The sequence below is a fragment of the Brachycentrus maculatus genome, unplaced genomic scaffold (assembly GCF_059751285.1).
Source record: "Brachycentrus maculatus isolate JH-2025_06_01 unplaced genomic scaffold, ASM5975128v1 h1tg000136l, whole genome shotgun sequence".
NCBI lineage: Eukaryota > Metazoa > Arthropoda > Insecta > Trichoptera > Brachycentridae > Brachycentrus > Brachycentrus maculatus.
The window spans coordinates 1,382,002-1,409,460 of NW_028280889.1; the positions used below are offsets into that span (position 1 = coordinate 1,382,002).

The 27,459-nt window shown below is 33.9% G+C and overlaps 2 protein-coding genes across 4 annotated transcripts in view; both read right to left on the minus strand.

Moving 5' to 3' along the window:
* Positions 1 to 37: 37 nt before the first annotated feature.
* Positions 38 to 5,969, minus strand: eIF2alpha (eukaryotic translation initiation factor 2 subunit alpha). 2 transcript variants are annotated; one of them, XM_088260443.1, is made up of 6 exons: positions 5,923 to 5,969; positions 4,250 to 4,487; positions 3,276 to 3,507; positions 2,536 to 2,768; positions 2,045 to 2,160; positions 38 to 1,402 (listed from the first exon to the last, which is right to left on the minus strand). In XM_088260443.1, the coding sequence occupies exons 2-6, from the start codon at positions 4,485 to 4,487 to the stop codon at positions 1,214 to 1,216; spliced, it is 1,008 nt and encodes a 335-aa protein (XP_088116569.1). In that variant the 5' UTR covers positions 5,923 to 5,969; the 3' UTR covers positions 38 to 1,213. The 2 variants fall into 2 exon arrangements, with proteins under 2 accessions (XP_088116569.1, XP_088116568.1); XM_088260442.1 differs by having other exon boundaries at positions 5,857 to 5,969.
* Positions 5,970 to 11,431: 5,462 nt separating this feature from the next.
* LOC148309240 (uncharacterized) overlaps positions 11,432 to 27,459 on the minus strand; it is a 44,610-nt gene continuing 28,582 nt past the window's right edge. For both annotated transcript variants that reach the window (XM_088260452.1, XM_088260453.1), the window contains exons 4-11: positions 19,568 to 19,717; positions 17,044 to 17,139; positions 16,253 to 16,429; positions 15,568 to 15,713; positions 14,258 to 14,612; positions 13,723 to 13,793; positions 13,463 to 13,636; positions 11,432 to 12,708 (exon numbers count right to left, since the gene is read on the minus strand). In XM_088260452.1, the coding sequence (XP_088116578.1) occupies positions 12,558 to 12,708; positions 13,463 to 13,636; positions 13,723 to 13,793; positions 14,258 to 14,612; positions 15,568 to 15,713; positions 16,253 to 16,429; positions 17,044 to 17,139; positions 19,568 to 19,717 (1,320 nt within the window). In that variant the 3' untranslated portion in view covers positions 11,432 to 12,557. The remainder of the gene's footprint in view (positions 12,709 to 13,462; positions 13,637 to 13,722; positions 13,794 to 14,257; positions 14,613 to 15,567; positions 15,714 to 16,252; positions 16,430 to 17,043; positions 17,140 to 19,567; positions 19,718 to 27,459) is intronic.

Here is a 27,459-nt window from a genome sequence, read left to right on the forward strand (position 1 = left end):
AAGTAATTAAAGCTAACACAGAAATTAAAACAACGAAAATTTTGATATAATTTTATTATAAATTGAGTTCAATATAAAAAGAACCTGTGTACAATTATTACTTAAATAATTTAACATATTTATATTTAAACTGCACCACAGGACTCCATACACAATGTCCAATGTGTAACTTACTTCAAGGCAAATATTCCATCTTACTTGGAAGGCAGACACTTCTATATTTGCTTTAAAATATATATTTTCATTTTGATTAGAGCGAAGGACTCCAAGCAGTCCCTATTGTTGCTGATGTATATTTGGATGGCAAAGAAAAAATTGCCAAATGCTTTTATTAACACACTAGCATTACTAAAATATGATAAAATGTTGGACCACAAAGTTAACGCTTAGAATATTAGCCCCAAACAAATGTTTATATAACAAACAAAATTAATGTTATTATACAAACCAAATGTGTTATATAAAATTAATTTTGTTCCTTGTTTGTTGTCGTTCACATGGTATAAAACGAAAACCTAGATAATTAAAATTAAAATCATACTTTTTTTTGTATGATTTTAACATTCAGAAACTTTTATATTTGAGTATAAAAACAAACAGAAAAAACATACTAAAAATTAGTAAACTCCACTGTCAATTACCAGACAAACGGTCTTATTTTTTGTACAGGTTTTAACCCCGTAAAAGGGTCGTTTGTCAAGTATTTTTTAAACCGATATCTCAAGATGATGGAACAATTGGGATGGAATATGGAAGTTTGTATTATTAGAGGGCTTACGACCTATCATTAGCTGGTCTAAGTGATCACTTTATGTACCATAACATTCACCATTCTACCAAGTAATTGGTTGTCAAACTCACATTACTCAAATTATGTTTGATTTGAGTTGTATATATTCTAAAAACGTTTTATATTTTATATGTTACTTCTGCAACCTGTTTTTATTTTTTCCTTTTTTTTAAGTAATTAGAGCTAAAACCTTTATTTTATGCGTGTGAGATTGTATTTTGAATCCTTTGACATTCTGGGAAATGCCTGACAATTGTCATTAGAAATAGGAGAAAATTTTGGAAGAATATTTTAATAAATGAACTCTGGCAGCGTAGATATTTGACGTAGAGTGAGTTATACAGACGGCGTAACGTCGCATGCTGTTGCAGCATGTGGCGCCCGCGCGGAGTCTCGGTGTGCAGAGTCTGGTGCGGCGCCCGCTCAGTCCTCGCCGGCACTGGCGTCCCCGTTGGCCTCGCCCCCCTCGCCCTCCCCCTCCACCTCCGCGCCGCCCATGCCCTCGTCCTCCTCCTGCTCGTCCGAGTCCCCGCCCACCTCGGCGTTCTCCGCCTCCGCGCGCTCCATCTGCCGCGCCAGCTCCGCCTCGTCCAGCGCCGTCACCACCTTGGGCTGCGCACAGACATAACTTGGTTATCTTCATCTGATTCTTCAAACCCTCATCCGCACCTGATGGGCACTGCATCATACACCCAGTGGTATCTTGATCGTTAAGACATGAAGGAGAGCTGATCAGCTCTCCACTACATGTTCATACTGGTTTAATAATACACTACTATAACATGGTTATAATAGGTTCAAACCCTTATCCATACCCGATGGTGCATAGGGCACTGCATCATAAACGCAGTATTATCTTGATCGTTAACACATGAAAAAAAGGTGATCAGCCCTCCGCTTACCAGCCAGATACCAATCCAGGGTGATATTGAATAAATATTAGAGCGAAAAAATCAGTATATTTGTAATCATATTTATTTGATCCCTTCTGGGAATCGAGCCCGGGACCTACAGTACGTTAGCTGAGCGTGCTGATCATACTCCGTTAGCACGGTTATACTCAGTTAACATGGTTACACTGCGGGGTCAGAACTCGGTTAACATAATAATCAGGATTCAGTTTATACGGGTTAAAGCTCAGTTGAAATGATTACACTATGCAAGGTTGCCAACAATTGGCAAGATGAATGGACCTTACCACTCTGGGATCATAGATACACATATAACAAATATAATTTTGCGGTTTTGACTTACGGCCATTTGGACATTGAACACTCCTTTCTTGGCGAGGATGGTTTCTCTAATTTTGTCTATAGCGTCGTTCAGCGCCTTCAGTCCATCCGCCTTCTCGGGGGTTGATGTAGTCATTACTGAAAGAAATGTACCATTTAAAACATTTTAAAATTACCGAATCAGAAACCACATCCATCGCAGATAAATTCTGTAAAATTGAGTATAATTTTATTTAAATCATATATTCCCAGGTTAAGTACATACAATTGGTCTCTTGATAGTCTCATTTACATTTAAAAATACATTTGTACATTATTCACATTACATGTGCAGAAAACATCTGTCGATTATAATTAAAGCGGCGTAAGGCTATGTAATCCACCTGTAGCTTATGTTCAAATGGTAATCAACAAACATTACGCAGATTTTATAAACAAATGTGGTTCACAGCACCGACGCTGACTTGTCCGAGCCCACCCCGTGTAGGTCACGGAGAATAGTAAGGCAATTACCGTAGAGCGGCGGCGCAATGAGGTTGATCTTGATGGGAATGTCCTCGGTGGACAGGGCAAGGCCGGCCGTGAGCGCAGCCTTCACGGCGTCGATACCCTCGTACTCGTAGCAGGCGCACTCCATGTCGGCGCGGATCTTCACGGCCTGCGAGGTCAGCTTCCTCTTGATGTTGTTGAGCAGCACCTCCTTGGTCTCCTCGTCCAGTCCACACTCGGCCAAGATGCTCGGGTCCCTGGGAATGAAAACACTCTTTAGACTATACAAAACCCTTCATTCTATCGTGTTTTGTGTGTTTTATCAAAAGTTGGTTTTCTTCAACAAATCTTATTATCGAGAAACTGGATAAATGTAAACTCTCTATATAACCAGTACATTGTAAATACATCGTAAATACATCGGACGGGAAAGGTATTTCTACCCGTTCGTTCGATTGATGCTTAAGGACGAGAAGGGTATTTTTACCTTCTGCGCCGGCCTCGTTTCAAAGGCAGAAAAGAAGGGATTATCCCATGTTTTCAAATGAATATTATATACCAATCTTTTTGTTAAGGTCTTCACTAAATGCACATAATTATCAAATCCTGTCGCCAGCGGTCCACAGACATAAAGAATACCCATCCGAAATGTGTAAACATGTGGTCAAAACTAAAATTCTAATGAGGGCAGTTGTAGAACTGCTATTTATCCTCAGCATACAGTCTACTTACGCCCCCACACGCATAATAGTACTGGTACTCACAGTACGGCCTGTTTGAAGAAGTCGTAGGCGTAGGCCTTGTTGGCCTTGTACTTGTCCTCGAAGTACCAGGCGGTGCGCTGGTACAGCTGCTCCAGCTGCTCGTCGCTCGAGTAGTGCAGCAGCTCGGCCACGTGGCGCAGGATGGAGTTCACGGCCTTGGCCTTGGCGTAGCGCTCGTTGCACTTCTCCACATCCTCCGCCGACACACGCCGCTTGGACAGATCTATGTAACCTGCCGATGGACAAACAGTTCAACGAGAGAATAACACTCACTCATCGTCGGGATATCCCAGGGTTCATTTCCGGGACCTCTTCTGTATTATACTAAAAACGGTCTCATGTCTGTCTTTGTAATGCAGAAGTTAGCGCACAAAATACAAACAATATTTTTAACTGTAATATTTAACAAACCGGTTGAAGGCATTATCCATACAATCCATCCTGATTCCACGAATTGCCAGGTTCTTACTTAGTATATTTTTTATATTAAAAGCATTGTTAACTTTGTGGTATGGTAATACATATAACACTCTCCTTACCATTCATCGTGCACTTTGTGTAATACCACTTCAAAAAAACACTTCTTCGTGACTGCCAGTTTCAGAATAATCATTCCACCATCAGGTCAAATGTAGATTAAAATGAAATTGATACGGTCTAACATTTATACTTACTTAGTACCCCATCTACCGATAGATGGTGCATTATTATAATTACTTATACACAGAAAAAGCTAATTTCATAAGTTACCCACAGCTAATACTAATCTGTATAAAAAAATTCTTATATGCACCAGCGATAATTTTCAAAAGACTTATTACCCAGTTCTCGTAAACAATGTGTACACCCTCGGCCTGAAATAAGGGACTTATCATTTTGCCTTGATATAACTAACAATAAGGGCCAGAAGAATATCAAAATAATCCTTGCATAAATTAGCAAGTTAAGAAAGGGAATAAGGAGGGATATTTCACCTTTCTCCTTGTCGACCCTGATAACCACAACGGGCTCCGTCTTGCCGACGCGAATGAGCTTGTTGATGGAGCGGATGCGCCGACGAGAGAGCTCAGAGAGAAGGATCATGCCTTCGATGTTGTTGTACTCGAGGAGGTGTACGTAGGCGCCCATCTCCGCAATGGAGCGCACGTTGATCATCACCACATCCTCCACCTCGGGGTACTTCTCCTTGTAATACCTGCAACTGAGCGGCATCTGGAACAACACAACATTACATTTCATTACAATAATCATTCACATATCACAGGGAAAATATACTGCTTATTCTAGGAGCTTCATCACAATCAACATAAACTCAATAACTATTTCTTCTTCTTCTTCTTCGGTCGTTTCTCTCATTGCTGAGGATCGTCACCCCCCGGCTGGCTTCCTCTGGAACCTCGGACAACACTCCGCCATTGGTCCCTGCATTGTGCGGCCTTCAGAGCTCCCGCAACGGAGAGGCCTGTGATCTCTATCACCTGGTCGGTCCATCGGGTCAGAGATCTACCTATAGCTCTCTGACCTTCTAGGTCTCCGCTTGTGACAAGCCTCTCCGGGTTGTCTGGTCTACGAGCAATGTGGTCGAAGAACTGGAGACCTTCTCTTCGGAAAAGAGTAGAAAGACGATCCGCGATCTTCATCTGCTGTAATAACTATAAAAAGTAGTGAATCTCCATCTGCGGAGGGTGTAATGTAGCAGTTCTGGACCTTCCTCAAACACTTCTTTACGACAAATATTTTTTATATAAATCTCTGCACCACTTCTACTTTCAGATCGGGTTGCTTGGTGAGGGTCCATATTGCGGCTCTATAAGCACGCTTAGCGCACGCACATAAAGGCATCTCGTAACACATTCTATGTATCCATGTACAACAAATTGAGAATGTTGTTTTTTATTGGTAAGTCGATTTTTACAAATCATAGAAAAAGTTATTTAACTCTTAAGTGATAAATGGTTTCTATAAGTGCCACTAAGGGTGTCATTTTTGGAATATCCGTTTACAGGAAAATACAGTACTTTACGAGTTCTTGAGTTTATTATATTGGGTAAATTTTGCCCTATTTTGTGTTATCATGAGTACCCTATTTTATACATTATTTTGTGAAATGCCTAAATATCCTATTTTTATAATGTCATCTGCCTGATATTTATTGATATTCTAAAGGTGCCAGTTTAAAATACCTACCTTTTACTTAAATCAATTTGGAAAAAAATAAACTTGCCTACTTTTTAAATAAATCGGGTTGTTTGTTGGCATACTTAAAAATAAACATGCATAAAATAAAACCCTTATTTCGTCATAATTTTGAAGCGTCGACACGATAACCTCAAAAATAATATTTTCACCAAAACGAGCGTTAAATAAAAATAATACTATGTACAGAGTTGAATTTAATGCTCTGATATACAATCAAAACTTTAAGAACCGCATGAACATAAAATATATTCAATTAAACACTGAAATAACACCGAAACAAATTAATCTGTCAGCGCCGATCGTACATTTGAAAGACTCAAATTTACAAACAATTATCCACCAAAAATATCTTTAATAAAAAGTTGTAATTGAATGTTTTTACCTTTGATAATTAGAATTATTTATTTGGGCACTCGAAACATAAAATTAATACAATATTGCCACTCACGTTGCAAATTTTGACAAACGCTCGCCGTGTTGCAAGCGAAAGAATTTGTTTACGGAATGTTGTCATATGGTAATATTAATTTCCCCACATTCCATATTTAATATACAACCTATTAAAGTTCTTACTTACACATGCACAATTTTTATAATAATAAACTAATTAACTAACCATCACGCCGCTTCCCCACAGGGGCAGGCAAGGAGAATAGAACGCTACATCACTCTGTCTTTACAAACATTATTCGCCTCTTCTACATTCATGCATCTCCTCATACACACCCGCCGATTGTTCTGGCTCCTGACTCGGCCGCTTTCAAATCTTCGACATACCTTATCGTGCCAGGTTTTCCTCGGTCAAATGTCATAATATATATCTTCCAGTTATTTAATTATTTTAAGTAAAAATTATATTTTTTAGAGGGCCATATAAAAATGTTTGCTGGGCCAGACCTGGTCTGCAGATCGTATGTTGGTGACTACTGTTTTAGGGTAATAGGGTATTTTCATTCAGGAGGAATATCAGACTTAACACTCTCCAGTTTCTCTGTGTACTTATAAAAATTAATAAATCAATTAACATTTTTCATTTACGAAGTTCTATTACAGTAAATTGGAAACATATTGCATCATCTCTCCCACATAACTTCATTAATATTATTTAATATTTTCCTTTTTGTTTTCGCATTGCACATATAGCAAGGTCTGTGATGGGAATTTTTTTTTTTAACTTGTAATGACACGCTTGATACAGATTTTATATGTATCCCTACCATTTGAAATTTAGAAAGTTCATCTTTTATATCTCTTTACTTCTTTACAGATTCAATAAGGATAGTACCAATTGTATTCAGATTTTCTTTTTGTAATTTATTCGATAATAAATAAAATTAAAATAACGTATTATCCATAATTCCAACCACATTATTTGACAGGATCAGTTCACAAAAACTACATTTTCAATATTATTGCATTCCATATTTACTGTTACTGGATTGTCAGATTACTGAACATATTATAATAGCAGTGTGTTAAACTGTAGAGCAGTGGCTTTCAAACTTATTTCGTCTATCGCCCACATTGAAAATCAATAATTTTTCAGCACCCTCTAATTCTTTTTTACTTTGCCACATCTTAAAAACCACAATGACATTCATTACTTGAATTCTAAATTACTTTTTTCTGGGCCCCTTACCGCCCCCATTAGGCCACCAGCGCCCACAAGGGGGCATTATCGCCTACTTTGAGAAAGACTGCTGTAGAGACTCCATATATTTGAAATAAATACTATATTTTTGGTGAAATGTATAAATAAAAAACAAGCGAGTTTTTCATCATAGTTATTATTGATGTAATTTTGTAAAGACAAATATATTTGTTACTGCATTTTGAAACGAACCAATAACAAAGTAAAATAAGTATTTTATTTTAACAAATTAGACTTTCTTGTCTGTGCATAAATGCTTCCCTACTTCCCTACTTCCCTACATGTTCTGTTAGAGATCTTATTTATCCATATTATATTATGGTCGTCCGGCGATATCATAACTTGAAATGGGACAAAACCTTTTGCTTTCCTTTCATATTCCTTATTACATATTCAAATATCTAAACATATTTAAGTTATCGTAAAGGTACATCTATCGCTCAAAAATTCACAAATATTTTAATATTACTCGGGTCCACCCGCTTTTACAAAATTATTTATATTTAATGAGTGGTCGGAATTCAAATTATGGTATTTATTCACGGCAGTAGTGAATGTTAGTTTCAAATAAAAAATGAGAAACATTATAGAGAAGTAAAATCCACATTGCAAACAATATTTTTGTGACATGTTAAATTCTTAATCAACCAAATTATTACATCTCAGCGTAATCATGTTTTAAAATCACATACATGCTTGCTAAGTTTATAAATTTCTACATTTTTTTCGTTTAGTTTTTCAATAAAAAAGGGAAATAATTGTAAATGCACGGGACAAAAAAAACTATGCGAAATATTTACCCACATTTATGTTACCTAAAAGAGTGTAGAAAAAAGTTTTTGTCAATTTGAAATCAAAAATAATAATATTCAATTTAATGTGTTCCAGGAACAACAATATTTTATATATAATTTGAATATTAATTGGGAAAATTACTTTAACAAGGATCATAACGCCTTCAATAGTGGGAAAATTAAGTAATGTAAACAAGTACAAATTTTAACTGCAATGAGAAGAGAATTATTCCAACCACTACATATTCAAAATCATCTACAATGATGACTAAGAGACAAATATTGACAATAGACTGGTGACTGAGAGTTGATCCACAGCCAAAATGGAATAGCGTTTGTAAACCGATTGTTAACCAATAAAATCTATCTTTTGAAGATAGGGAAAGAAACAAATAATTCTGCAACACTTAAAACAAAAATATTGTTAATAAAAGAATCATATAATATATTAACAGTGAAATAATAATAATATAAGTTATCTTTAAAAATAAAAATATATTCTACACATTTACATGTTGTGTTTTAGAAACTGAGTTCTATTCTAAATTCTATGTATATTTTATTCTAATAGATTATTTTTGGCATTGAAGAAGAAAGGAAATTGTTTCTTTCCTTCGTAGAACTATTATTTAATTTGCGTAATTCTGACGGTTCCAGAGACAAATTCAAACCCATTTTTTAACTTATAATACTTAATTTGTATTAAAACACGCCTATTTAATTATACAAGCTACATCCGCAGCTAACGGATATAATCTACTTTGGGAATACATATGTTTATAAAGAAAACTAATTTACACGATTTATACCAAAATTACATCTCATATTAAAATTAGATCTCTTGTTCACAGTTTTTACATAAGATATTATTTATAATTACAATCAATTTAAAGATAAAATATAACTTCTTAGATTTTTCCACAATTTCAGATTCTAAAAGTATTTTTCTGGGGTAATAGGACAAACTGCGGAACGCAGTTTGAGATTAAGGGCTAATAACCTAGAAAACTTTAATCAGCGTATGATGAAGTCAGCTTCATAAATATTTACATTTTAAAAGAAGTATATATGTATATATTATGTAATTTAATTACGTTTTACTTACTTTTGCAAAAACCAAATATTGTAGGACAAAAAAAATTGTGATGGAATGCCTATTATTTAATTCATCTACATAAATATATAGATAATTTGGCTTTTTATAAGATATTAAAAATAATCAAAAGATTTTTTCCGTCTGTAATACATAATTTGAAAAAAAACTACTAGATCATTTAAAACCTTTTTTTATAGTCACCTTATAAAAATGAACAGATATATATTATTACGTTGTGTTTGAAAATAATAATGAAGTTGTCTCAGTGGGGGGGGGTCTGAGGGGGTAGACACTCTGCCACACACCCTGCGCTCACAACTTGACTTCTAGTGTTTTAAGAATATGTTAATCATTATAAAATATCAATATCTAACATACAGAAAGGTTTTTTCAAAAATAAATATTATTTTTGGTTTAGTTAAAAAATACTTTTACTTTGCACAGTCAAAATATGTTATATTATATTCAAAAATATTATTTAAGTTTTAAATAATATTTTTGAGTTTGTATTTCTTGCGGCCGTCCCACAGCACTTTCTACCCTCTAGCAACACTAAAATATACAATAAACACATACAGATGTGTTAGTAAATATAAGAGTTATCACTGTACAGAAGGTTCTATACTCTCTTATTGATATGAGAATGTATTCAGTTAATATCTTTCCATTACTGACAAAAAATATTATATTACCTTACTAACATCGGGATGTACCAACACTTGCGCCAATAGTTGAGGAATTAATGTGCGTTTTCACTAACATTTATTTTCACACTTTTAATTACAAATATTAATAATACCTCTTTTATCAGTAATTTTGTAAAAAAAATAATAAATAAACAGATTTCATACCGGTAAAAGATTTTTACAATAATCATTTTAGAACTTTGTATATTTAATGATTTCCGAAGGGATACTAGGATATTTGAAATCTGATTTATCCTGCTAGTAATGGAAGAATATTCTATGAAACAATTCCCTGAAATGTTTTTCCAATAATCGTTTTGCAATTTTTTTAGTGAAAAAAAAAACTTATGATTCTTTTTTGTTACAAAGTTATGAGTAAATAATATCAAAACAAACCGATGAAGTTAATTATTGAATAGGAGTTAATTAGGAGTGTCATTAAAAAAAATCTTTTCAGATACTAATAATTGCTAAAACTTTTTTTTAAATATCTGGAAAACGCTAAAGATATTTTTCTCAAATATTAACATCGCTCATCCTTTCGGTAGGTAAGGGTGGCATAAATATATATACATAGATGGAGAGGGGTTATAAAAAAAATATTTTCTCAATTTGATACCAACTTGCTGACTAAAAAAAACTGTAGCAATTGAATATAACATTCCCCCATACATAAACGGAAAAATACATATATCATGCGAAAATTGCAAAAACTAACAAAGGGAAAAATTGAGTTGACAGAAATAAAAGTCTTTTAAATTCTGAATCGTGATTTTTAGTTCAGAATAGAGTTTAAAAACCCAAACCAGAATGTTGGAGCAATATTACAACTGAATTTCTAAAACAAAACTTTCAAAGATTTCGAGCATTTAAATGAGTTTATTTTAAAATGACATAAAAAATACAGGGGGTCAACGGTAGAAATAAAGAGTTCTCCTAAAATACTAAAAAACAAAAATTCAAAATTATATTTTTTAATAAAATTTACAAATTCACCTTTTGAGACTTCTGTAATATTTTTCTGTGACACTATTTGCTAGGAAATGTAATAATATACATTTACCTATTTTACGGAGTTTACATTGGTTTGCCTCACCAAATATGTTGACAAATATATAACTCTGATAAAAAGAAAGAAAAAAAAAACAATACAAAAGATGTTCCTAAAACAATATTTTCTAGAAATAAAATTTTTATTACATAAAAAAAGCCTTCATAACATTATTTATAATAAAAAAAAAAAAAAAAACATTATTGTCCCAGTCCAGGCAAAAATTCACATACAAAACGGTTTAAAGATTTGAGAACGGGTGAAAATACTTCATTAATGGGAAACTTTTGTACCTTCCTTTGTTAATTATTACAGAATAATACTAAACTTTTACAAACAGAAATATGTGTGATCATTTACACTAAAACTGTAAAACAAATATGAATAACTTTATAGTATAGTCTCAAAATTTCAACTTCAATCAGCTTAAAACTCTGCAAGTCCAGTGAGATTGTTTCTCAAATTCAATTATAGTATAGCTTAAACATTCTAGCAAAGTTTAACACTTTTGTTTTGAATATTGAAAGCATTAACTTTGTGGATCATATTGATATATTATTTCCAGAAATAAAAATACCCTGAAGAGGGCAACAGGTTGTTGCCGAAACTAGTTGGTTAATAAAAATGTGAGTGGATCAGAACACAAAGTATTTTTATTTCTCGAAATAATATTGAAAACTTTTGTCTGAACTCAAAACTGTGATACAGAAAGAATCAAGTATGTATTGGGTCATCATGGCAACTCATTTAAATATCTTTCATACTTGGTCAATTTTTGCAGTTTGCTAACAATGTTATTTTTTCAGATCCAACTGTATCCACAAATGGCATCTGACGTTAGCCCGGACGGGAACGGTCTTTTTATAACAATAAAATAATTTAAAGTTTATATATTTTGTCTTTTTTAATTTAAAGATATGCTTGACAAAAATAATTGGCGCAAATATAACGCAAAAATACGCATGCTAAACATTCTGTCTATATTCTCTGGAATATTAATTATGTTAAAATTTGGCAATGATCGAGTGCGTACTGTATTTTAATTTTTACACCATAATAATTTCAATTTCAGCCATTCTCAATACATTTCTATAGTTCAATTCTAGAAACACTATTACACAAATTTCTACACATTTTGAGCCAAATATTTTGGAATTACCTACACAATACACAACCTAACAACTCCAATCTAATAAGTGTCCCTTTGCACTGTAAACTAAATAACCCCAACTGCAAATAACAAGATATCCTTCTTTAACCCCTATTCGCACACGGATGGTGCATAGGATACTGCATCGGGGGTATGCGGCGTTAACTTGATCATCAATTACACAAACGTAATGTTATTAGCCCTGCCTTCCAGTTTCTTGGATACAGGAGTGGAATATGATTGATGAGATACAGATGCCATTAGTGAAGAAGCTCAGGGTGAAACACATTACTCCTATATATCGGCTGATGCGAGGTTGACAATTTGAAATCAAAAATAGATTTTTTTTTAAAATCTAAATTTGAATTATTTTGATTAATTAAGGATATTTTTTCTCTTCTCTTGTTTTTTAATTTTGAATTTCAGCCGAAATACGTTTAAGAATTTTTGATTATCCAAACTCTTGAAATTATCGAAAGGTTTGTAGTAAAAAAATCATAATGCGATTGAAATTTTGCAGAAAATGTTGAATATAGCGTATGTACGAACTGATAAGCTTTTACTGTCTTATTTTCATATTTTCTTGATGTACCAACACGGTGAATTTCATCTCCACAAACTGGTGAATAGGCCGGTTTAGCGAAGGTGGAGTTGCTCAAGTCTTGGCGCCGATGTCCACCGTGACGGACTGGCTGATGGTGGAGAGGGGCGCGGAGGAGGAGGCGGCGGGGCTCACGCCCCCCACGATGTTGATGGCCGACACCTTGGCACGCTGGTACGCCGTCACGGTGTTCATTCCCAGGAATCTGCAAAACAATCCGTCCATCATTAAGATAACACTGCACTGCTGGGAAAGCAGTTAATATGTTCTTGAACATAGTAAGATATTAAGCCTTCATTTGAATACGGAAAAACCTTTCTAAAATAAGTAGAAGAAATAAACAAACATGTAAACAAAACGGTGCAAACAATTCAAATACATACAATGATTTTTAATGATATCTTAACATAGATGAAGGAAGAAATCTACCGAGATAAAAGTCTGGATATTAACTGGGCTTACAATCTAACATAAGCTGGTTTCAGTGATCACTTTATACAGTGTGTTTCATTCACTATTCTACTCTACCTATGATTTGAAATCACATTGCTCGAATTTATAAAAGTTGTATGAATATGTGTTGCAAGTGACAATAAGCAAAGTTTTTTTTTTCCAGAATAAACTTCATAGGCGACATATATGTTTGTAATCCGTTTGTTTTTATTACGTTATCACTGACCTATGGAAGTCAGTTAATTGGGAAAATACGTAAGATTCTCTCAAAATTATTTCACATAACATGAAATGCCCGTAATATATCATTCTCAATTTTATTATTTTTGTTTTCTAGTCCAATTTCTAGAATTCAGCATTTGTAGACTAAAATTGTGACACAAATATTGTGAATTTTAAGCATTTTTTGACATCGGAGGTCCTATTGGGAAGATGTCAACTGCTCTAGTCATGCCCGACCAACACAGGGTGCAGATAGGGGTCGGTTAGAAGAAATGTCCACTCACTTGACGCATACATAGATGACGAGCAGAGCGAGGCCGGCGCTCAGCACGCGCACGATGGGCGACTGGAAGAGCTGGATGGCCACCCACGCCGCCGCCACGGCCACGGCCATGCACGTGACCAGCGCGCCCGTGTGCAGCCACTGCTGCGGCGTGAACGCCTTCTCCCAGCGGACCCTGCGCACACAAACACAACATTACACATTAGGATCGTCCTGCCTGATATATGGGGCCGTACATCCGCGTGTATGACGGTCACTCACTTGGTGGTCTGCTCCACCTCGTACGGAGAATTGCACACCTTGCAGCGTAGTTCCTCCACACTGGAAGGGCTCTGCAACAGAAACAATACATTTATTCATTCATTGCTTATATTATTCATTCACTTTGTGATCAGATATTTTCACAAAATAGTTTTTTTAAAACACTAGAGATTTTTTTAAATTTGAGACATTCTATTTAAACAATAAGTCCATTTGGACCTTTTCAACCTTTCCAGTCATCAGATGCAGCCATGAATGAAATCAGGAAGAATGTAAGAATGGAGACAACTTATGTCTCATAAGGTTGAAAAACTTTTCTGTTATCTAAAGAATACAGCGAGTTATCGTCCTAACGCCCTACCCCCTCTTCAACCTTCAACGTCCCCTCTTCAACTCTTTGATCAACAATTTTTGCTACACATACGGTGTTTGAAAATGATGCTGAATGCATCAAAACACGTGCCACAAAAGATTTTAAGAAAAAGTGGTAATACTAAGTAAAACTAAAATTAAAAATTGATCGAAGAAGTTGTACCTCCATGAGCCAGCGGCGCAGGCAGTGGTGGTGCACGCTGCTCACGTCGCCCGTGCACCGGCACGGCTGGATGAGCGGCTCCGGGCGCTCCGCGTCGTAGCAGATCCAGCAGTCCTGCGCGGGCGCCCCCGTCCCCTCCGCGCCCCCCTCTCCGCCCTCTCCGCCCTCCCCCGCCGCCGGCGCTCGCCCGCGCGGCTCCTCCACGCGCCGCGCCGCCAGCAGCCGCCGCGGGTTCAGGATCCACAGCTGCTCGGGGGCCATGCAGTTCCACAGCACGCACGGGAACCATAGCGCGACGCCTATCTCCGCGATGCGGAACACCACATCGTGCCAGTTGCGAGAGTTCACCGGGACCCTGAAAACCCAAAGTAATCGAGGGCATGAACAAATCCCAATCACTACACCGAAAGTTAAGGATGGAAAAGATGTCTTGAAAATTATTTAAAGAACATTTACTCTCTATTTACGTGAAACCAATATTGTTTTTTTTTTAAATGCCACATTATCGGTTTTGACTTTTTAGAACGTTCTAACCAGTGAATAAGATATATCAATATTGTCTCGTTGATATTTTCCAAAGGGATCCATATTAAGGTGTACCTAAAATAGGTTAAACGACGTAATGAGTGGATCTTTCAGTGAATGTAGCTTTTCAGGGCTCTGTGCACTTCCGCTGCATTAGTCGGTGCTGTCTTAGCGTCTGCATTATCTAATGGAACTATCTATGTACTAGTCCCTATCGGTACAAAAACTGGGGAGTCTCTAAATTTTCAAGGAGATGGTTTCCAAGATTAAATTTATAGATATTGTCAGTTATGTAATTTACCAAATTTCAATACATGGTCTCTAAAACATTACTTTGCGAGTAAAAGTGTGATCGGAAGCTTAGAATTTCTATATTGGGCCTAGGAGTTTTTAAAGCCTAAATTGATTTAATAGATTTATATTATCCACTGACACTTCGTGATGGAATTGCATTTTTAATTTATTATTTGATTAAAACCAATATTTTTAGCTTTTCCACTTTTTTATTTGACCAGCGACCGGGTTTCGTCGTTACCGACATCATCAGACTGGTGGTCGTTACCGACATTTCGTCGTTACCGTTACCGACGTTTCGTCGTTACCGACATCATCGACATCACCAGTCTGATGATGTCGGTAACGACGAAACCCGGTCGCTGGTCAAATAAAAAAGTGGAAAAGCTAAAAATATTGGTTTTAATCAAATAATAAACTAAATTGATTTGTTTGGTTTGATTAGATATTAGATAATGTGAAACGATGTATGTGGAGAAAGAGGTGGTTACTTGGTCTTCCAGAACTCGCTGAGGGTCTCGGAGAAGAGGAAGCCCACGATGGTGATGAGCATGAAGGCCTGGCTCACGAGCCCCACACGCGACTGGTGTAGCTGCGACGTGTTCACGCTCGCGGACGTCCCGTACACGCGCACTCCCTGAGGAAACAATTGTCAAAAAATTTAACTACTGGTTCAATCAAATACAGTGACCAGTCATCTCAGTCCCTATACTCAGAAACATAATACCAAACTGAATGATCAACAAAAAAATGTTTTATGCATATTTTAAGAAGGGGAATATAGAAATCTCAAACAGGGCTCATGAACTTATCATTGGCTGATTTAAGTGATCACTTGTTATACAATGTGTAACAATCAATATTCTATGATGATTCCAAACAATTTGTTGCTATTACTGATTTTTTTTTTAAATGTGCTGAAGTAATGCTTTGTGGGGCTAATTAAACCCAGTATTTCTTATTTGGATAAACAACAGTGATTTGAACACCTTAAAATAATATTAAATAAATAAATAATTGAACCGGTGCTTAGTGGGGAAAATTGTCAAAAACGCTAGAAATACAAAATAAAAGTGATCATTGTGGATATATCAAAGTGCCATTTTTGTTTATAAAAAATACCACCTTGACGGCTCACTTCATTCATCATTATCATTCTCTGTGTGGCGGACTGACCTGCTTGGTGACGAGCGTGCTGTCCGCCTCGGCGCCCTCGCCGGGCCGCAGGTCGCCGGAGCAGCCCGCGCCCGCGTCCAGCAGCGGCCGCTGCCCTCCGCCCTCGCCCTCCGCGCCCGCCACCCGCCGCGTCACGATGGTCGTGACCGTCGTCTCACTCAGGAACCCGCCGCGCACCTAGACACCGGACAAACCAAGTCACACACTAGGTCTTCGGGTTAGGAAATTCAGGAAAATTACAGTCCCACAATATTTTAAGACGCTCATAAAACTGCAATCTTTCTCATTTCTTTACAATATTCTTCATAATCACTTCTACGGAGAGGACATTTTCCATTCCTAGGTTATAAAGCATCATTTTTCAGCAATTTCTGCACTCTCCAAGCTGATGAATAATTTATTCAAAAAACCTTCAAGAAGTTACAATCAGTGGCGTGACAGAGAATTAATTAGGGTAGGCAGAAGAGGTAGGTAGTAAGGTTAGCTAGGAATTACTTAGTAAGGTAGGGTAGGTACTGGTTGCATTTTTATATTTCATGCGGGTAAGTTAGGGTAGGCACTGCTTTTCTGCCTATATGGAATACAATCTGCCCTGGTTACAATCAAACCATGAAACCATAGCCGTGCATCATCCTTCCTTCAAAATAAATATTCAAATATAGTAGATTTTTTTACTTGTAAATTTGCAAATGACTTGTGACAGGTTACGTTTGAATGGGATTTGCATAGTTTACATCCCCTAAATGACCTTTGAACGCACTACTATATAGCTAGTAAATCAGTATGCAAACCTTGAAGAATACTTCCACTCCATATATGAGGAAGAAGATGACCACAATGAAAAGAAGAACTGCGTAACAACCGTTGAACACGTGCGTGTAGAAACTCTGCAACAAATCAAGATATTTGTTATTTACCAGAAAAATTCACTTAGTTCTAAGATGGAGATTTTTTTATTTATTTATTTTATTTATTTGATAGATACATATTTGTTTCATAGATATTTTTTTTACTACATATATGTATTACGGCTCTTTAGGCATGGCCTGTGTTGACCCGAAATACTTACATGTTAATACAATTTATTTTTTTATTATTATATGTTTTTTTTAATTATTGGATTTCATACAATAATTTGTTTGTTTGCAATCGGTTTTCATTTTATTTAACTATATAAAAGGTGTAATAGTGCCATAATATATATTTATTATATGTTTCAGTAAACTCTTAATATAAAAAATATACATTTTTAATATAATGTTAGTTGGCTTACCGACACAACATAGTATTTTATGGTTAAAAACCTTTTGGATAAAGGCCTCTCTTAAATTCTCAACAGGTTTTTCTTTTAAGCACAATTTTTGTTATAAATAACTAGAAATTACAATTTGTCCCGATGAATAAGTGATTTTTTATTTTACATTGTGAATATGTACATCAAAAATTTATTTAGACAGTATTTGTCAGATTTAAATATAGCTTTGAAAAATATTTGAATATCCCTGAAAACGCTTGCACGATGCGTTATTGATAAACTAATCATTTTAATTACAATTATATCTACATATATAAATTCTTAAAAATAAAATTACCAACAACTGTAATTTTGAAATTATTTACGAACAAACCAACCTTATGTCTTCACCACTGCTAAACATATCTTAATAGAATATTATGGTAAATCATCTCTCTCTATGTAAATGCTTGCACGATGCGTTATTGATAAACTTATAATTATTAATTACAATTATAAATATAAATTCTTAAAAATAATATTACCAACAATTGTATTTAGCTTTAAACATTAATTCTCTACAAAAATTGGCATGTCAATAAATTCTTCCTTTCCCAGAAAATAAATATAAGGGTATGTACCTACATTCCCCATTAGCTACTGTTATCTCCCATAAATTATTGATGCACATGTTAAAACTGTCACTTAGAATTGTATAGCTACATAAGGACCGTAGTCCATTTGATCTTCACATTCGTTTGATAATGCCTTAACAAGGCAAAACAATTGTCACAATATTAATTTTTTATGTGTTTTTGTTAATAAAATACAACTTAGTAGATTCAAAAAATCTGTGTTTGATTTAAAATCAATACATAAATCCCTGTGAGCAATCTATCCCCACTTTCAGCTCTAGCAAATGAAAAGAATTAGAGAAACGACATTAGCTGATGATGGTAAACAACTCGCCATCTACAACGGTATTGTTTGGACATTCCTAGAAGGAATCTAACAACAATATTGACTTAATAGCGAATGCATACTTTCAGTTTGGAGAGATATCCACGGGGAGACAGATGAAGGGGGAGAAAATATTTATGGTAATGTTAAACCCTCCAGGGAATCTAACCCGGGACCTCCACCATGGCAGCTAACCACTAGACTATGCAGGCAGACATAATAATTAGTGATTATTACTGTACGGTACTGCATGGATGCTCTCCGCACCACAAAGTGCGGGTGTCATTGTAACGCGCACGAGGATGAGTAATGGTCAATTATTGGAAAAGTGACAATAATAACACAACGCCTTTTGTGAGTGATTAAAATAGAAACAATCCACCATTAAAATAAACTGCAGCATTCATAAAGAAGTAATTAAGCCTCTATTATTATCAGTGATGGGCGATACAATCCAAAAACAAAATTAAGTGACAACTTGTCCAAAAGGAGTTATTTGTTAATTCCATTATTGGATCTATCATTGAACGCTGATCACACTAATCAGTGTACAAATAGTTGTGTATTGCATTTTTTTACCGATACACAAATAGAAATTTTAATGAGAAACGATAAAAAATATTATCCCAATTGGGTAACGGAAAAAGTAACAGTTACCAATAGGGCATATCTATAATTATTTATTGCACAATGCGTGGTAAATAATGAGTTAATAACCATCACAGATTTTACTGAAAGGGAGATAAAATCTCAATCTCCAGGGCTTTTCTGGCTTCAAACTCTTCTTCAAACAACTTTGGCATTTTTTAACCAGTTGTCGATTTAAATTTTATAGAAATGTTTTAAAAATAGAATGTTTATCAATTAAAAGTGATGTAAATTTTAACACATGATTTTAGTCTCATTGTGCTTGACATTTTCAGTCTTCCTCTATTTATATTTTTATAGCTATTAGTCGTTACACATCAATGTGCCTTTTGCTCTTTTTGTTTTTCAATACTTACAAATATAAGCGGTCATTGCTTTCCAAACTATCAACATGTTACATTGAAATAATTAGTATGTTCTAAAGAGTAAAAATAAGATGATTTCATCGAGATAGGTAGATTGTTTGTAGTCACCTTGGTCTCGGTGGTGGTGTCGGCCAGAGTGGTGGTGACTACCTCGGCGGCCAGGAGGGTGTAGCTGATGATGTTGAAGGTCAGGAAGCCGAGAAAGGACTTGGACAGGAACTGCGGCCGCTCCCAACGCACGTCGCGCAAGTGAAACACCTGCCGAGACAAGATAAAACCAACATAAATACAGAAACGCTGGAAGAAACATAAGTGCTTAAAGTTGATACCCCATCGATCCTTGTATGTATTTAACATTTCGCTCACTCCTTTCAAGAACATCATATACATATCAAAAAACTTGATTTTTCAGGAGAACGTTTTTAAAGTTAAAAAATATAACACAATGTATTAAAAATAAATATCAAGTCACTTATTGACCTTTTTACTGTGCAACAGATCTTTTTAGGTAAAACCTGAAGGTTTTTTCTCCATTTGAAAAATATTTAGTATATTTAAAAAAAATAATTAAACAATACTTTTTCTTCAAAATGCAAAAACAACACTTTCTGCCCTGTACCGGGTAAATATTAAGTTAAAAATATGCCGCTTTTAATGGGATATAGTACATTTTCTGGGCATTCCGAAAACATGCACAACTGAAAATTGACAATTTTTGATTTATGACTATTTATTGAAAAAAGCAAAACGATAATAATAGCAATAAACGATAATAAACAACATCTGGTCTAATTACCGAATTCTGGTTAACTTAAATAATTTTAAAATTGTTTCTTGTAAGAAAATATTTTTAAAAAAAATATATATATAATTATTTAATTATAATGCACTTTTTTGAGTTCTAACCAGAATCTAGTTGTTAAAAAATCCGATATTAAAATCAATCATAAAAACGATTAGTAAAAAAAAATCGGGGCTTAAAATAATTATTATAAAGTTAATAGGAATGTTTATTTGAGAGTGCATTACATTACGTATGCACCAAATGTAACCCGTTTGTAATTCCAAGAAAATTACGTACGTAAAAAGGTATCAGAATCTACGTGTGATTTAATAATAACAAATAAAATAAAACTTGATAAACACTGGTCTTATTAAAATGCACGGAGCGCTTTTGGAATTCTGACTACCGAATGAATATGTACTAAGAATGTGACGTTGTAGTGTTCAATATTTTGGGGAAATGCTACATATAAAACACCAGGATCCCAACTTTTTGCGAAGGTTGCTACGTTCAAATCCTAAGTTTTTCGCTATTGACTCTAACAATGTTCGTATAAGAATTTTTAGAAATACAATTCTCCAAATTAAAAATGTTGATTTTTTTTTTTCATTTTTTGTATTCTGTACAAATATTTCAAATCAAATATTTATAGTTTATATTAGCACTTTTAATATATTTATATATGTTGTATTCTTTCTTATTATAACCTAAAATAAAAAGGTAAAGATCACACACAGGCTTATGCCTTTGTGGGATCTTTTTTTAATATTTATATAATATAATGTTTTTTGTACTTGTAATTATATTATATTGTCAAATGCAACAATATTTCAAATTAATTATAAAAAAAAATTAAATATGATTTGCATACGCGCTTACAAAATTATTAAAAATTAACGTATTTTTGTTTTAATAATATATTGTTAAATGAAGAATTCACGATTGAGGAAAAAATAATGGTGGAACAAGCGCCAGCCCAACCATACACCGCATAATTAATACCTAATCCTACTTATTTCTAACTCATCCAAATTCCCGATAGTTTTCGAGATCGACCACATTATGTTTTTCGTTCGACCGGACGGGCGGCTGCGAGACATAACAGAAACGTACCCAATTAAGCGATTAAAAGTTGTTTGAAATATTTTTATAAACTTTATAAAGTTCTCGGGGGATTTAGCTATCAAAAATATATCAACCATTTAAGGGTGTTCTCTCAAATAAGCAAAGCCAGTCTGCACGAGAAGCCACACGTGTAACCAGCGCACATTTTCAAAAATATATAATGTATACATATATTGGAAATTGGCGAATAAATATTTTAACTCCTTACATTTCAATACTTATTTTCTTTTCAAAACCACATATTTAATTCGAAGAAAAACTTTTTTAAAATAACAAAGGTTTGTTTAGAAACAAAATGCAATTATGCTAAACGTTACCTGGGTAAAAAAAAATTAAGTTGCGGGCTATTGATTATCCACATAAAAACACAGCGTTACAACTAATGTTTTTTTTTAAATATTTTTTCGAGCTCTTTAATCTTTATTTGTTGTAATTCGCTATTTAAAACTGATTTTTGAAAATGCACCAATGATTTACGATTGTTTTGGTAAAAATATGCATTTGAAAAAAATAAAACCTGAATAGTTGTAAAAATATCAAAATAACTAAGATGTTTATCATCATTTTTAGACTATTATTGCTAATTAGTAATAAGGATTCCCGACTTTAAGCTATTTATTTTTTTCCTAATACATTTAAATTTATATTTTTATGAACCTTATTAAATAAATAAAACGAAAATATTTTTTTAAAGTGGTGTCATTATTGAGGATGTCCTACGCAACTTTTAAAATACTCATAAAAATGCGATGTTCTAATTAATATAAAAATTTAAATGTATAAATATTTTAAAGTGATGTCGAAATTAGAGGATAAAACAGTCTCAGCATCTCCTAAACATCGCATCAAAATATGATTTTATAATAAATTAGTAAATATTAAATGGAATTGTGAAAAAAAATCATTAAAACTGCTTTTCACCAACCAAATTGACGTCAACTATTAGATTATTCAATAAATAACATATGGCTCCCAATAAACATTTTTTCGTCGGCGTCGAAATCAATGAATTCGAATCAGCTTTCGAGGCGGTCAAATTTTTTTTAAACATTTTTTTTTCAATAGAAAATAGGTATTTCGAATATAACTGATTTATTTGAATGGCCATTCGATTAGCGATTACCATTTTCCAATTCTTTTTTAGGGACACTATCGGGGTATCTACTTATAAATCATCACTACCTCTCACCCAAAAAATAATAAAATGGTGCCCAAACATTAAAGACATGCAAAATTCTCGATGCAAGCCAGAAACAAACTAGATACTTATTTACTATTTAATTAAGACATCTAGTTTATTTCATTATTTAAAATATCTAACCATCTTTGCTTGATCGGATTCCCGTACAATCAATACGTACGTAATAAAAAAACATATTTTTTAATACGTAGTACAGATTATTTTCGTTATAATTTTTGTCGAATTAATAAATCTACAATTCGTAAGTAGAGTTTCTGGTTAAATAAATTTCTATAAAAATACTAAGTTGCGATGCTCCCTGAAGTCATGACTTTGTCCTGAACTGACGTGTTCTTTTTTCGCACGTAAACTAAACGCTTAACATATTGAATGAATTTTACTTTTATTTTTAAGGAAAAGATTTTATCTTAATTTTTTAAACGATATTTAACAATACGATATTGCATATAAATACAAACAAATTGATGATACTGCGAGGATATGTAGGTTCACAACGAACTTCAGTTTTTTTTTAATAACGTAATTGAAAAAAAAACACGAAGTGGCGAAATAGACTGGATGAAATATTTACAATGATAATTTTTAGATTTCAAATTAATAATTATTTTATCGACTTTGCCGGGACTGGAACCTTCGTATCAATATAGTCGTACATTATGAGAGAGACAAAGAAAATGTTCGCAAATACAGACGTGTTATATTGTATTTTATTTATTTGCAGTGTACGCCGACAAAGGTGAAGTTCCCTTTACAATAGATATTTGCAAATAAAGCGTAAAAGAATTGCTTTGTGTGATATTATCGAGAAAAAATAATACGATGTTACGTGTTGTTTTGTTTTTCGGTATTGTTTTTTTATAGACCTGAATGCATAATTTTTTGGGTGACATTTTTAAATATTAGGTCAGCAATTTACTGGTTTTAAATCGGTTTTGTTTTTATACAGTGATATCTCAACATACGATTCAATTCGTTAAAATTAACTTAAGAAAGAGTAACTTTCTACGTTAAAGTAAAATTAACTTAAATACCATTCATTCGTGTAAAACACAAAATAACACCCTATTTTATATGGGATATATAAGTAAATACTAGACTGCGAGATATGAGTGATGCTGGGGGAAGATGGGGAGAAAGCCCGAACCATGAAACTCATAACTCGAATTTCAGCTCACAACAGAAATTTAAAAAATCGATCGAGCGACTGACCGTATCTCGATGAAGTCGTAAGTTAAGGCACTCGCAAGATGTAAGTCAAGGTATCACTATATTCTTCTTTCATCCCTATCTGGGTCGGATGGTCCGTAGAACACCTCATCGAATCGGCGAAGAGGTGAAAACATGATCGTAATTATATGAAGGCACGGTACGTGCGGGGTCGCGCTGGATACGCGGGACTGCGATCCCACAATCCCTTGCGACGGGACTATTATTAACGTATCAAGTTGGAGATTAAACAATTCGATTAATGAAACATGACATCATACATAAAACATATTTGATCAAACATTAGAACAATGGGTTGATATTTATTATTGCTCGTAATGGAAATGTTTATAAGTTTTATTAAAATATTTTTTTAAATATTTTTCTCTCATTGTGACATCGGTTTTCATAACATTTTTACTGTATTAAGAGTCATAACGGTTTACATAATTTTGCGTACGAGTATATAAAATATTTAATTATAAAAATGTTTATTTTAGAAACACCAAAACAACACCATCTGTCGATAAACTTCACCACAATCTCAAGACAAAAATGTTCGATCTTAGAGAAAAAAAAATCACAACTTGAGGAGAGATGTATTAGCGCTCACCCGTAGGGCCAAGCGGTTAGCACGTTTGGTTATCATGCATCAGGTTGCGGGTCCGACTCCCGGTGGAGGTCACCTCAATATCGTAAAAAAACTTGATATAATAGACCAAAACGTAATCGGATTCGGATATTTAGAATTACTGTAGATTTTGAGGTGGGGAAATTTTAAGCAACAGAAAACGTGAAATTTGTGTAAATTTTTTAAACACAAATTACGATGATATTGACAGCTTTTTCTCTTACTATTTTTATTAAACCATTAATAGAGATTCGTTTAAATAACAAATACATATGAGGACATACAATCTTTACCAAATTTTCAAAGCGAAGTTTCTCTTTCACTCCCGTAAGTAATGACATAAGATTGAATGAAATGCGACATGATTAGATTATTTAAAACCGTAAAATATCTATATAAGTAATACAAATTGCTAAACACAGTCGAGTCTCTTGTTGAATGTATAGCCTTTACGCGGTTTCGAAGTTGCACTGTGTACCATACATACGTTATTCACATCCTAGTTTTACTAGTAGACAGACAGACGACCGGTTCCGAACGAGTCGTCAGTAAAGGTGCAGTAAAATGGTCCATTTTCACCTATCATTTATAAAAATACCTCTCATATTAAAAGATGAGACTATTCGTGAAAAATCTTATGGTTAATAATATGACGACGAGTTGTAGAAAGTAATAAAAATAATAGTAAAACAAACACTATTTTAAATTTTGATACTCCTTTCGTTGCAGTGATGGCGATCGAATCCAAAGTCCGAATCAAGGCCCAGAATTCGTTAAGTCGCAACTTTTCTCTAAATACATGTAACATTTTACGTGACTTTTTTTCTTCGTAATAATTATATGGTTTTGAAAAAAAATATTAAAGGTAAGGAGTTATAAAATACAAAGAAATACATTTCTTTAAACATATATTCTAAAAAACAAAAAAATACTCAATATACATTCTTTAAAAAAAATCGGGCGTGAAAAGACGTGTGAGCTCTCCGGTGATTGAAATCTGTGTTTGCGAATATCCCCTTAAGTGATGATTTATTTGGACGTTTTCATTTGTCTTTGCGTGTTATTTAGTGGGGTAAACGCGATATTATGTTTAACACATAAGTATGTATGTACACGTTCATCTTACCGCACAAAAAGAGACTCGATGTAAACCTCTCTACGAGCTCCCGATGGCCGAGAGCCGACACGTCCACGAACAAACGGGTTAATAACTTGATACATCAGTAATATAATAATATTAAATTAATTCAGATTTTCAAGGATTTGGAAATAAAAATGACAATTTGGGATAAGTACTTTTCTTTCTTCGCGAGAACCTAATACGATCCGTGATAAGTGGTCAGACGCACGTACACGCTATCGGAAATAATATTTTTTTCAAATTGATGTTTACAAAGTTATAACACATTATTTTAAGAAGTTATTTGTATGGTAATTGAAGGCCTGCCCCCATCAGATAATTTTCTAAAAATAGATTTTTTACATTAATTTATAAGAGAATATGAAATTTCAATAACTTGTTTTTTTATATGGTAACTATAAAATATTATTTTAATTGATGATCTCGGGCATACAAAATAAGTGCGAGAAAAATACAGGGGAGATATAAAAATGAGAATTTGTAATTCTTTGATACCGGGTTGAATACCCGGGTAGGTAAAAATAAATAACAAGTTTTTCACTTGTGGACAGCACTGATCACCTTGCTTTAATGCGTTATAACACGGCGTTGATCAAATGTACTACTCTATTCACCATTGGACGCCTCTAAGCGCCAAAAGAAGAAAATAAAATAAAATCTTACCGTCTAACAAAATAAACTACAATAATTTCAAACACTAAAAAAACTTTTAAGCAACCGATTTATTTTTAAAGTGCACAAATATTAAATAGGTGCGTTACCCTCAACAGAATTAATATTACTAACGTTACAATAACTATTAAAGCATTTTGCATCGAGAAAACATAATTACAGCGTACATTTTGTAAACAATATTCTCCAAAGATAAGAAATATGAATAAAGGATGTCATTCCCCCAGAAGATAATAAAATGAAAAAATAGCGCGAATAAGCGAGTACTCGCACACTCAAATGTTTAATTAGGTAACGATGGATGACGTTTAATGTGTAGTAAGTACTCGAGAGCTCAAATCAAAAGTAACGCTAAATGTGTCCATGGCATATCGCTCACTCCTTTCAAGAACGTCATAAATAAAAAACCGTCAATTTTCAGTTGTGCTCGTTTTCGGAATGTCCAGAAAATGTACTATATCCCAGCAAAAGAGGCATATTTTTAACTTAATATTTACCCGCTACAGGGCAGAAAATGTTGTTTGTGCATTTTGAAGAAAAGGTATTGTTTAATTATGTTATTAAATATATTAAATATTTTTCAAATGGAGAAAAAATCTTCAGGTTTTACCTAAAAAGATCTGTTGCACAGAAAAAAGTTCAATAAGTGGCTTGATATTTATTTTTCATACATTGTGTGAAATTTTTTAACTTTAAAAACGTTCTCCTGAAAAATCAAGTTTTTTGATTTATGACGTTCTTGAACGGAGTGAGCGATATGTATTCTTCTGATTAATTAAAGCCGAATGAGATAAATAAATCGGCAGGTTACTTTGAAAGCAAATGGGGTTTAAAAAACAAATTTCAATACAAAAACGATATTTTAAGAATGAGAAAAAAATCAATTACTTCAATGTTACCCGTGTTCAAATAAAATTGAGTTTCGATTTATGGAATACTGGGCCTTAAAGTAAGGGGAAAATGTCATTTCAATATTTGTATCCAAGACTGACGACTAAATAAACTGGCCACTAAATAAACTATTTACCATATTTATTTAGCTATCCACATTATTACATACTAAAGAACACGATTATTGTAAGAACCTTCGCCTGAAAACATATTTTCTAGCATCCTCACACTCGTTGTAGCATTGTAAAGCTCAAGTTGAAATAAACACTTATTGGACACAGTATCTACGAGCACATTGATAGCAGATAAATAATATTTATCGATTAATTCACTTTGCTAAATTAAAATT

Excerpts from the sequence above, each read along its gene's own strand:
- eIF2alpha (XM_088260443.1), bottom strand. The coding sequence starts at position 4,487 with ATGCCGCTCAGTTGCAGGTATTACAAGGAGAAGTACCCCGAGGTGGAG. Across the intron at positions 2,769-3,275 it reads TTCTTCAAACAGGCCGTACT|GGACCCGAGCATCTTGGCCG; the intron begins GTGAGTACCAGT and ends TTTCATTCCCAG. Across the intron at positions 2,161-2,535 it reads CATTGCGCCGCCGCTCTACG|TAATGACTACATCAACCCCC; the intron begins GTAATTGCCTTA and ends CATTTCTTTCAG.